This window comes from Venturia canescens, chromosome 3 (genome assembly GCF_019457755.1).
Source record: "Venturia canescens isolate UGA chromosome 3, ASM1945775v1, whole genome shotgun sequence".
In the NCBI taxonomy this organism is placed as follows: domain Eukaryota; kingdom Metazoa; phylum Arthropoda; class Insecta; order Hymenoptera; family Ichneumonidae; genus Venturia; species Venturia canescens.
Genome location: NC_057423.1, coordinates 1,548,980 through 1,561,402, shown reverse-complemented (window position 1 = coordinate 1,561,402; position 12,423 = coordinate 1,548,980). Strand labels below are relative to the sequence as shown.

General features: G+C 35.7%; 1 protein-coding gene across 3 annotated transcripts in view; it reads right to left on the bottom strand.

Annotated features, from left to right (window-relative positions):
- Positions 1 to 249: 249 nt before the first annotated feature.
- Positions 250 to 12,423, bottom strand: part of Pgant9 (polypeptide N-acetylgalactosaminyltransferase 9) — a 163,563-nt gene continuing 151,389 nt past the window's right edge. For 2 of the 3 annotated variants that reach the window (XM_043413882.1, XM_043413883.1), the window contains 3 exons: positions 9,411 to 9,521; positions 4,383 to 4,511; positions 250 to 4,130 (listed from right to left, as the gene is read on the bottom strand). In XM_043413882.1, coding sequence (XP_043269817.1) covers positions 3,990 to 4,130; positions 4,383 to 4,511; positions 9,411 to 9,521 — 381 coding nt within the window. In that variant the 3' untranslated portion in view covers positions 250 to 3,989. Of the gene's footprint in view, positions 4,131 to 4,382; positions 4,512 to 8,173; positions 8,279 to 9,410; positions 9,522 to 12,423 lie in introns of all 3 variants that reach the window. The other variant, XM_043413884.1, reaches the window with a different exon arrangement.

Genomic DNA, 12,423 nt, shown 5'->3' with positions numbered 1-12,423 from the left:
CTGTCCTTAAAAAATTTCGTCAGCGTAACTAGACGAAAAATAGGAGTTCTGTTGGCAATGTATGTGTAGTAAGATATCGTTGTACATTCAGGGAATCTCCGAAATACGCGAGTAATAAACCTCAAGGAATAGGAACCCCCGCCTCTCCCAGTCAATTTCCTGGGAAGTCTTTAAAAGAGTAATTACAGGATTTAAGAAAAATTTGGTGGAATGAACGTAGTTTGATTCGATGCGAGAAAACAACGAAAATTTTTCTTCAACATAAAACAACATCGATTTATTTAACACAAATGCTTGCACGTTATTATAGAGGTTTATAATAATGACAATAATATTATATGTAATAATAAGTAATAATAAAATAATAATAGCAGTAATAATAATAGTATTCACATATACATGAAATAAGGCACGTCTGATATTATATTAATTAAACGTCGTATACGTAGCCGAATAAACGGTTAAGTTCGACGAATTCATATGTCACTTTCTCTTATGATATGCTACATCCTTAAGAAATGTAGAAAATGTCATATGTATAATTGTATGTGGATTATATACACATATATGAATATTCATTCTTATAAATGTCTTTTCTTCTGCGCGTGTCTTCTTTTTTTTGAATCATATTTTTCCTCTCATACTTTCACTAACAAAAGAATTTCTTTTTCCTATAAGCCATTCTGGAACGCACACATTCGAATTTTCAGTCCATCAAACACTTTTGCATTTCTATCACACCACCTTGACATATATTTTAATCTCTTTTTTCCTCTCTCGTTCTTTTCGTTACGACAGTGATAATTCGACGATAATAGTTATAATCTCTCGTTTATAATTAGACTTCAGAATAACTAGTGTTTTTTCTTCTTGTAGTTCCTAGTTAAGCACTCGCCTTTTACTTGCACGCCTAATCCCTATTTTCACGGTGATGCCTTACTTAATGAATGAACAGATAAATCTCTTGTTTGTATTAGGAAACGGAAAAAAAAAAATACATTGAGTTAAAGCTATTGGCACACGTGAAGTCGTAGATTCGGGCGGTTCACTTCGATACACAACTCTATGAGTTTTGTTAAATAAAAACAGAGTAAAACGAGCATATAAAACGAAATCAATACAGAGTTGTGTACCGAAACTGTTTGTTGGACGCGAGCTGAATTTGCGAATTCATTCTGGTGCTAATTGGCTGCGCGATGCGTCGTTAATATTATTTTCACTGCAAATTTTTTATACCTCACGACAATATCTCGATGGTTTTGAGTGGCATCATCATCTTCGAGACAGTCATATGACTTACAAAGTGTCTAAGGTTAGATGCTTAACCACGTGAGTTCGTGTTCAGAATCGAAATTCAAATCAAAACCTGATGCAACTTTTTAATCAGGTTCCAATTCTCAGCTCTACTAAAGGACTCCGTTCCATGGCGCACGCTTCCTAAGCGGTTTGAAATGGATAAAAATTACTTAGGAGCAATATTACAGAGCAGCAAATTCTCGATAAGAAAAGTCTCAAAATTCATTTTCCCATATTCAGTAGCTTGATTTTCGAAGCATATCGAAAAAGACTATCGAGTCACGTAAAATTCGACTATGAACCAAGTAAACTTTTTTGATAAATGACTCGAGAGAAAAAAAAATAAATTTAAATAGGGATCGCCATTATCAAATAAAACTTGACAATTTTACGTCCGAATTTCGATCCTGAACTCAATTTGCATACTTGAGTTCTTAACCAGAGACATCATTCGTACACAATGCTTATATTCTGCGTTTTCTATTAAACGAATTATGTAAACTACAAAAAAAAAGAGAAAAAATATTCGAACGCATCGCGCGGGTTATCTCGGAACATTATATTGTTTTCATATATTTAACATAATTCTGTCTGTCTCTTAGTAATAGTTTGAATGAACTGGCGTCAAGTTATGGTTATATCTATATATGATATTATTTTACACGAATGTACAAAATCTGGCTTCGGAATGTACCGCTCACACTCATTAATTTTCACATATTTTCTTTTGCTAATCATCAATCTGTTAAATTTTATTACACTCCATTAAAAAAAAAAACATCTCTTTTCAACATCTTTCCAGCGAGTATTCGACACGAAAAATAAAAAATTCGATTCAATGAAACGTAATTACAGAATTTGGAATTCTAAAGTTTTCACAAATTGCTATGATAGTTCTTCCAAATGGTTAATGATATACGTAACAAATATGGAGAAACTTATTTTTTTTACTAAAATAACGTTCGTCTATTTCTAAAGGGGAAAACTTGCAATGTAGTTCTAAGAAATGCGGAAATACTTGGATGAAATCTTGCTTACATTTCTGATTAGAGAAGTCTTAATATCTAAACGAAATGTGGAAGAAATACGAACAATAAATATATCTTCCTTTCTCCCTTTCGTTTATCTTCGTATTTACAACATTCGATGATTCTTTTTTCACTCACCCCGTGAATTTGGCATTGCGAATTCTCACGAGCTTAATTTTATTTAAAAACGTAATCGAATTGATAAAACAAAAAAAAACAAATTCGCTCGATCGTCCACGATCGGCAGTGAGAGTACGATATTTTTCTGTTCAACCCTCCAATAAGGGCGAAAACAAATAGATATGTATAACGTTTGAATCCTACCCTAAATTTCAAAGTGTATGATCTTCTTTTTCTTGACAAAACTTTGGGTGTCACTTGGACTAAAATGTATGAACAAAACTTCGACTTTTTACATCGTTCTATTGAATAAATCTTATCATTTACAGAAATTCGATATTCTGTGCGTATGAGCAACCCACGATGTTAATAGTCTCCTTGGTATGAATGAAAACGTCATGTCACTGAGAGAAACAGCGATGCGTACGGCTTTTAAATCTCATATTTCTTCGCACTGTACGAACGTATTGCTTGAGGAATTCGTAAAAAAGAATGTGTCAGTCCAATGATTAAAAGGGGAAATTTTTCTTTTTTATAACTTTGCAAATTTTTATAATCAATGTTCAAAAAAAGTCATTTTAATGAATTTCCACTTCAAACCCATTTTTCATTGCCGTTTCATACTGCAAGTATTATAAATGTAATTGATAATCCACAATTTACCTAGGAGGGCGCGATGATATTCGTTTTTCACTTTCGTCACAGTGACAAGAGATTTTCATTCTCAGAATGAGATTTTTTGGGCAAATTATCCTCTGTTTGAACAATATAAAAATAAAATGAAATTCTATGCCGAGGAAGTTATCCCATAATTACTTTCGGAGTTTCTCCGCGACATTTGGAAGGCAAGAATCGAGAAGACTCCTTCTCCAATCTTTGTAACAAATATTCGTCTGATAGTTTGGAATAGAATCTTCCTTGCGTTGGAAACTTGGATCCTAGGAGACGGCTACACATAGTAAATATATAGATATGTGCGAGAGGATATTATTGGAATTGAGACGTTGCGGAAAACGTCGATTTCGATTCTCAAACTACGATTATATACATATATGCAATGTACATAGGGTGAAACCATGATATAGTATATGTAAATATGCATATAAATCGTCGTTGAAGTACTTTGTTCGCTGACTCGACGATATTTGATCTCGAGTACCAAATTCAAGGCTGATCTTGACGAGATATTTTTTTATAACGTATCAGGACAACGGTCTTTACCAGTCTGCAGACGGAAATGGAACAATTTTCATCCGTTTATCTCAAATTTGCACAGATTCCTTGAGCTATTTATTTTTAACCCTTATTTTCCAACGCTTCTCGATCCCCTATTTATGTCGTAACGCTAAACGAATATTTGCACAAACGATCGTATTGATATAACGCGTTTTACTATCAACGCACAATTTCAACGGCCTATCTCACTGCTATCAAGCCATCTGAATGTTCATTCACGTAGATATAACGTCGATCGGTTAACCACCAAGCTTCCTCCTTATCGTTATCACGATTTTGGTTTATCTGTCGATGCGACAAAGCGCTATATCACAGCTTCGATGGATCGTAATTCTCGAACGACCATTTCTGTCTCGATGACGAAGACGTGCATTCCTCCATCAATAAACGCTGCTTGCTCTCCGTTATTGCCAGACACTTGTCACTGCTTCCATGTCTTATTTGTTTCGTCTGAAAAAGGATCAATTTTCTTGTTAATTCGTTATCTATATATATATATTTTTTTTTTTTCAGAATAACTCCTCAAATCCCCCAACGTTTTGTTTCCCACGTTTTAAAATGCCAATAAAGGTCATGGAATATCGAAATAAACGATTCATTTTCTTCATTTCAATAGAAAAAGTTGACCTTCGAACGATCAAAGAATATTCTCCGTTTTATTTCTCTAAGTGATTCTCAAAATTTCGAAATGAACAAATTTACCTGAGGGTTATAAATCCAGTGTTGATTGCCCTTACTTCCATGACAGGGATAAAGAATGACGTCTGTTCCACTGTAATCCAGGCAGGATTCGTCTCTGCGTATTTCTCCAGTTTTACTCAGCATCCAGTACTACAGGAGAAAAATGATTGTTAATAAAAGTTGCAATTGGGTAATCCAATTGTTTGCCTTATAGAATCAACGACATTTCTGGTGTATTGTTTGACACGGGTGTGATATAGCATGAGATTTAAAATAGGTAACAAACGCTGTAAGACATGTAATAAATAAGAGAGGATTCAAAAGAAATCAAAGGATTAGGAGGAGGGTCTGTTTATCCACGGAAAAAATGTATGCGAGATATTTTTCCGGAGAATTGAGGCGGAAAATGTTCCTCCGATATTCCCAGAGACAAAATACGTGAAATGTAAAGCAGAAGATTTTTCCGAGACGCTGCCGCGTCTCTTGATATTTTTCAAATGTTGACTATACGATATGAGAAATTAATAGCAGAAAAAAATGATTGTTGCTCCGTTTAATTTACGTCAAAGGCATTTCATAACTGTATCAATTTCTTTATCGTGCCTGCATTCAGCAGGATGAAAGATAAGCCGGTAATAAAAAATTTCCCAGAAGCACGATCCAATTTATACTTTGAAAGTAATTTCCATCCAGCAGTAGAAGAGAAAATTATTCCGTATTTTAGGTTGACTTTCCGTTTAATGGGACGTAGTTTTCATTTAACGACTATTACGTAAGCTATGAAGGAGTATTGAACGTCAATAAATTTAGGCTGGAGATAATGTCAATTGAGGTAATGTCCGATCTGTGGTTTACCATCGAATGATAACCAGCGTAATAAGATTTATCGTACGTTGCTCCAATTTAGCATACAATTTTCGTTACCGGATTTCTCTTCAAACACCGCGCCAGAAATGTCGTCATGATGAATCGTCATAAACCTAAATTATTGTTCTCTCGATTACGAAAGCCGAAAGAGTAGAACTTCGCACGAATTGAATTTAAAAAATCGTTCAAAAAAATTTATTTGATTGAATAAAGTTCCACATTATGAGATTTTATGATTAAAAAATTGTGTGAATATCTAATTGCGATTAATCGGATTAAATTTTTTTTCATAATTAAACGAATTTTTATAAACGTTAATTCAATGATTTTTTCATTGAAATGTGTAGATTCTTGGCTGAAAGATTATTTTATCAGGATGTGAGAAGAGAAGCAGGTTCGATAGGATTTCATGCGTTTCTGACGTTAATTAAATTCCCATTCATTGAAGCTCAAGCGTTTCCGTTAATTTTCGCTCTGAAGCATCTCTCATCAAATATTTTACATGGAATTCCACCCACCAACAAATATCTAGAGTAGTCATCGAATTAGTATACCTTTAAAACTATTCCTTGTGCAACGAAGTGTTCAACTTTACTTAAAGTGTGTATACAAAAATCATATGACAGATTGAATTAACTTGTTCAAATCGCAATCACTGATTTTTTTCGATGAGGTATCAGGAATTCCTAAATTTTTGGCTTTCCAAAAAAAATTAGTCATTAATGCGAATCGTTTTTTAGCATTCCATGTAACCACAGTTTTGTCATTTGACAATTATTATTTTGGAGTCCCAGGGAGGCAGCCTATGACCTCACAATCTCAATATTTGCCAACGGTAGACAATTTTTCCTAGCCAAACGTCTGGCTTGTTTTGCCTTTGAATATACGCGCCGCCATCCTTCAAATCGACGAAAAACCAAATTTGAACATCCCGTCACATTTTGTGTTCAATGACGCACTCGAATCACGATAATCAAAGCTCTGTAGTTTTATCCAATTTTTCAAAGTTCTATTTGAGGAATTTCAAGAGGAATTCAAAAACCATTTCATTCAAGAGTAATTTTGAAAAATGTTTTTTTTCGCCATTGACCAAATCTGAGGAGCATTTCATTAGTACCTTTGAGCATCAGGCTTTGAAATAAATTGAAATATGAATTTCCTCGAAACAAGTCGTAAAAATGTTTAAAAAATCTGGATGCCGGAATGAAAGTTAAAATAAAACTACATCTGTCGCGTTCCATCCTCATCACAGAAATGATTCTATGAAAATTTAATGAAAAATTGCCAATCCAGACAACGCCTGGTTGCCGTTTTTCTTTAAAATGGCATTACTCCACCGGTTTTTTCGTGAATATTTAATCCTATTATTTCGTCGAAAATAATTCTCCAGCGGGGACATCAGAAGAGCAGGAATTCCGCGAAATAAGTAGTTTCATTTTCAAAAGAGAAAAAGGCTTATTTGTGGTTTTCAGCGGCATTGAATTTCCTCATTTTTTAGTGACCGTCGAGACCACCGTCATTTGCTTTCTGGATGTTGGAGGTGCGCCTAAAAGAGTAATTACCGCGAACGAAAGCTTAATTGCAAGAGTAAATACGTAAATTAAAGTGATGCTTTGACCGAAGAGCACGAGACGCACAGACCATTTGTACGTATACGTATATCACGAGTGTGCAACTCGCGGACTGATTGTGTTTTTGTACGCAACTAGTTACCTGCAATTATCGTAAATGTGAGTACATAGAAAGGGATGTGGAATGTTAACGGGCTAGAAACGCGGTAACGTACTGCTCTTTACCTACGTACGTGTCTCTGATGAGACCACCGGAAACCACCGGTGCGTAAATCTGACAAGTACAAAGTTTCCAGCAGAAAAGAACAATTCAATTCTTTTTTAGCACTCGACAAAGTTACTTCATGAATTTTTTTACTGAAATACGCGCGTCACGATCTCATAGCCGATTGGGAGTAGTCGTTATGAAAAAATTTCTTCAGTGTCAACGTTCAAAAGAACGGTAATTAATTTAGAAATATTTACTGCGAATTCTTTATATTTTCATTAAAAGTAATTCAACGTTTTTTTCTGCAATAAACACCATTGAGGGAAAAGATCGATAAATAATTGAGACAATGTTTCAATCCACGAAGAAGATAACTGATTCTCCTCGTGTTATTCCGTTTCCACAATAACGAACAAGTTTTATGACGAAGAGTTGAAAATTTGAGGGTTTAAAGTTTATCAACATGACACAAGGCACATATTGTGTTAGTACTACGAATATACGTCCGGCACCCGAGCAATTGCGACTCAGCCCTATATTCCAGAGAGTTGACTAATTTCGTAACTTCATGAAGTATACTTTGCTATTCATGTATCATCATTATTCATGTGGCGTTAGGGCTTGGAAATTTGTTACTATTCTATTCGAACACAACTACAACTACGAAATTCGAGAAACTTGTAGCTGCGTAAGGGGACTATTGAAATGAGTAATACTGAAAATACAGCCGAGTTATTGGAGTGAAGAACTGATTTGGCAGTGTCAACTGATTTTACAATTGAAAATTTTCGTCAACCCGATTCAAAACCGTTGTTGGTTCAACGTGATCGTTGAAGAAAGAAAGTATTGAGATAATACAGCCAAATCAGGTTTTGAGTATAACTGACGATTCAATGATTCATTGAAATCGTAGACTAGTTTTCATAAGGGGATGTCAATGAAAGAAATTAGCACGATTACTTCGAAAAGCGCTCTTTGAATCCGAGTTTACACCCAAAGCCTTGAACCTATTAGAAATAATAGCATTAAATGGAAAAAATCAACCGAAAAGTTTTAGCCAAATAAAGCCGGAGTTAAATACTCTCGCGTTAAACGAATGCCTAGATTTTTAAATCATCGTATTTTCGTTTGTTTTTATTTCCTCGAACGTGCAACCGTGCGTGTACCTGATTGCCGCCCTGACGGTGACAAGGCCACAGGCCAACCGGCTGGTGCAGATCTTCCGGTTTTCCTGGGGAGTCTATACACACGTCGCTATCGAGTTGCCTTATCTGCGTTAAAATTCATTAGGGATTTACCGAATTTGTATAACAACAATTCTCTTTCTTCAACTCCCATCGAACATTTCCAGTTTCATTTTACACAAACATATTAATATCGAGACCTTCTTACGGCTGCGTATCGCGACGTTACGTCTTTTATTCTTGTCTTCCCCCCTGGGACGACAAAAGTCACTAATAAATAAAAAGGATCTTTGGGATACGACACAAAATGCGTTAGCAAAATCGTTAATCATACTTTAAATCTTCGGAGATAACAAAATTACGAATAAATATACAAACTTCAACTCCAAATCGTTATTTCTGGTTTGTACCATTCAAGTGTCTCGAAGCCTGCATAGATTGGCAGGACGACAGCTCTATTATTCATTTCTTCGTTCTTAAACAACCCGCGAACGAAAATGTCTCTGCTATTCGCTTGTAGAAGGATATTTCAAGACAAAGAGGTGCTTCCGTATGAAAAGACTCGGTAGAATCTCGAGACAAGCACATTGACAGTTCAGTCGTCTGACTTATGAATATGTAGGGACACTTAATTACAGAGATTATTCGTCTAGGAATGATTTTTAATTTTTACAACACTCGGAGGAAAAATAATTAATTTAACAGGAAGATGATTAAAAATGAAATCCTTAACCGCTTTCCATCTTCGAGTTGTTTAAAAATGGAGAAAGTTTCTTACTGGTCTTACTGTCATGAATATCATTTGCGAAAGAAAAATTACTGCATTACCATTAACGAGTTGTGTCAGAAACTTTGATGGTTTTAAACGTAATTTTCTTTTCTGTACGAAAATAACAGTGTTAGGCTGTACAAAATTAGGCTTGCTTAAAAAAAAAAGCTAAAAAATACAGTAAAAAACGGTGAAAAATTGTGAAGTCATTGGTGCCATAATAAAGTAACATCTCAGTGATAAAATATTAGAATTGCTATGCTTTGGCTGAAAAAATCACAATTTTTCATTTCGAATAAAAAGAGCAGACACAAACACACGCACAGGCACATTGGCAAACAATATGGTGGAATTTCGTAGCGGGTTTAATGCCGGACAGCCTGTAATTTAGGATGAAATGTGCAACTTTTATCGTTCTTCCAACTGTTCTATTTCTTTTGATCGATCTACCTGGTTGCCGCCCTGTCGATGGCAAGGATACAGTCCGGCTGGTTTGTGCAAGTCAGCCTTGCGAGCCGGTGAATCCAGACACGTGTTTCCTCCCTCACCCAGATTACGAACCTGTCGTGGTTAGTTTTCATCGTTCATGGTTAGATATAACTTATTCAATCTAATATTTTTCATACCACAAGTCATCAAACGAGAACAACTTCGGAATATAAATAACAACTGATGTCCCACTGAGATAAAGTCCAGTCAATTTTTCTCCAATGTGTATCAGCTCCATATTTTACCTGTTAATGCTTAATGAACATAGTACAAATATAAATAATTAATAAATTGAATAATTAATTATCATAGGAATATTACATTCCTTTCATACAAATTTTAATACTTGATTTTCCCACCGATATTTTTATGCATTTAACAAACTGTTCTAGATTTTAAATAACGCACATTCTCATTGGAACGCAATTTTGAAATTGCATGAATTTAGTCGAACCTTCACAAATTTGAAAAGTTTTCTCTTGAAAGATTTATCAGAAAACGTTATCCTACTGGAATTCGCTTCATTACAAACATACAAAACATGAATTCGGGATACAAGCGGCAATGGAATGAAGTGGGATAATCAATCTTTTTTTGATTATTTTTTTTTCATCTATCAGCTGAGGATAAGGTCCGATGATGGAACACTTCCTGTTATCTGGAAGACCAGATATATGAGGAAAGAATAAACATAAATGAAAAGTTAGAGAAATATTAGAGGACTGCATCCGGTTTGTTCAGCTATTCGATCTGTTTGAATGACAAAAAGCTCGACCACAACGGAATAGTACACGAATTGTAGAGTTCGAGGACATTACGAATATGATTCTTTTTTGCTCCACTGCTGAATTTTTTTCGTTCTCGTATTTGGAGCACTGCCCGAGGGTAAACGTGAGTCCCTGTCACATGGTTTGTCTCTTCGGACGAACGTTAAACTGGAGCACGCGCAAACATGAGATATTCTGTCGAGAATAAAAAATAGTCTCATGGATGCTTTATAAGGAGAAAAAGTAAAACTGAAAAATGTCTTATTGAATGCGTATTAATTGTAATCACAAAATTCCTCTGAAAATTAGATGAGAAAGTAAAAAATTTAAGTCTATGAATAGAATACAGATATATATTTTTTATATATCGGGAATAAAATAGGAATTTAATATCGTTTTATTATGAAGACCCTTTCTAGCAACTCATGAGCGTGCTCTTTCGTTTCCAAAGCAACTTTTGCGCCAGCTACGTTCAATTCACGTAACAATACCGAATATCAAGCTGACAACATAATATTGAAATACGACAGCAACTTTGTAATTTTAAGTCCCATACACGAAGCTACAAACAAACGATCGAAATTTGAAGATTGCATTCCAACTCGACCCATCAGTAACTTTTATCGAAGCTTCAATAAAAAAGGAGAAGTATTGTGTAATGCCCTTCGAATCATGAACCATATTTTGTTGCATAGTTCTCACAGAGGAAAATCTTGGCCTTTCCGGCTTGAGACTGCGAGGCATTCACAAACGTTCAAAATTATGAAAACTCATTTTCGTAATCTCTCGTTGCTGTTCAACCGCACACGTAAACACCGAATGAAATCCCGAAATTCCTATTTCATGTCACTTGGAAAAATGATGTTTGCCACTTTTGTTTGCAAATTGAAATGTAAAGTTGACGGATGATCGAACCGGGGGTTCAAATTAGCATTCCTTTATTCTTGAGGCAATAAATATATATCTGTGTCACGAGAAGTTTGGTCAGCAATCGTGATTTCTTTGGTCTCGGAGAAAATTCCGCATTCGTTGCAGTTTGAGAGACTTGGCTCTATCTCTATTCCCAAACTATGGCAGGAGACGAACTTTTCTCCTCGTTGTCTGCATCGTCGGAAGTCCGCTGTAGAATTGAAAAAAAAAGGAAAAAGCTCTCTCGAAGATTTATGATTCACTACCGGGTTTCGCACGCCCAGCTCGAAAAAAACTTCCCAACTGCCTGGAGGGACTCGCCTCTGACTCCGGTGCATTATTAGCTGCGGGAGACTTAACGAGAAGAGAGTAGAAAAAAATATAGACACACATTCACATACGAAGGAATATACGTGGCCTGGAAGATAGAAAAAGAAGAGCGATGAAAAAATGGAATGAAAAATATGGTTTATTAAAACGGCACGAAGGCTTTCACTCGCAGATGGATGGAATATAAGTTATGCATGAACGAAAAAAGGATGGAACGTCCTGCAGAATTCATGGATTTTAAACGAGACTTTTCGCTATCGCTCCTTTATAAATTTACGAAAATACATACACGCGGAATTTCATCTCAAAGTAATTTACGTTCGAGTGCTGATTTACGATCCATACAAATTCCGAGCAGTATGTGAAGGGCGTTAAAAAAAACTTCGAGTCATCGAAAAGCTCCGGAAATCGTTTTGGCGATTTTCAAAAATCCGTAATGAAAATGGAGGAGAGCGAAATCATATTAGAACGACTCGTACGTGTTTTCGTGAAAGCTCATCAAAATCAAATCCGTGATATATCTACGAGAAATTAATTGATTCATTGATATCGAGAAATAAATGAACTTCAACATTGTGCCGAGATTCGAAAGTGAATGAGGCAAATTGAGTTCCCCGGAAATATGCTTTTAATTGGCAAACTCGGTAGCTTTTCTTGGTCGGTTTTTTTTCGCGAGGAACAAAACCTTATAGAGGAAATTAGAAAATGAAGAAGGAAGGGGTGAGGAATATGAGGCATATAGAAAGTTGTACTCCTGCCGGGGAACAACGATGTTGAGAAAAACAGAGAGATGAAAACGAGGAGAGTAAGAGTGGGGGGGGGGGGGCGAGAGAGAGGACGAATAAAGCTTTTCCATGCGGTGCTAACTATAAATTCCCCGGGGGATGGGAGGGTGAAACCTCCTACGTGATTTACTCGGTAACTGGAAAGAACGGTAGAATATCCCAAATGGCGGATTATAACCGTTG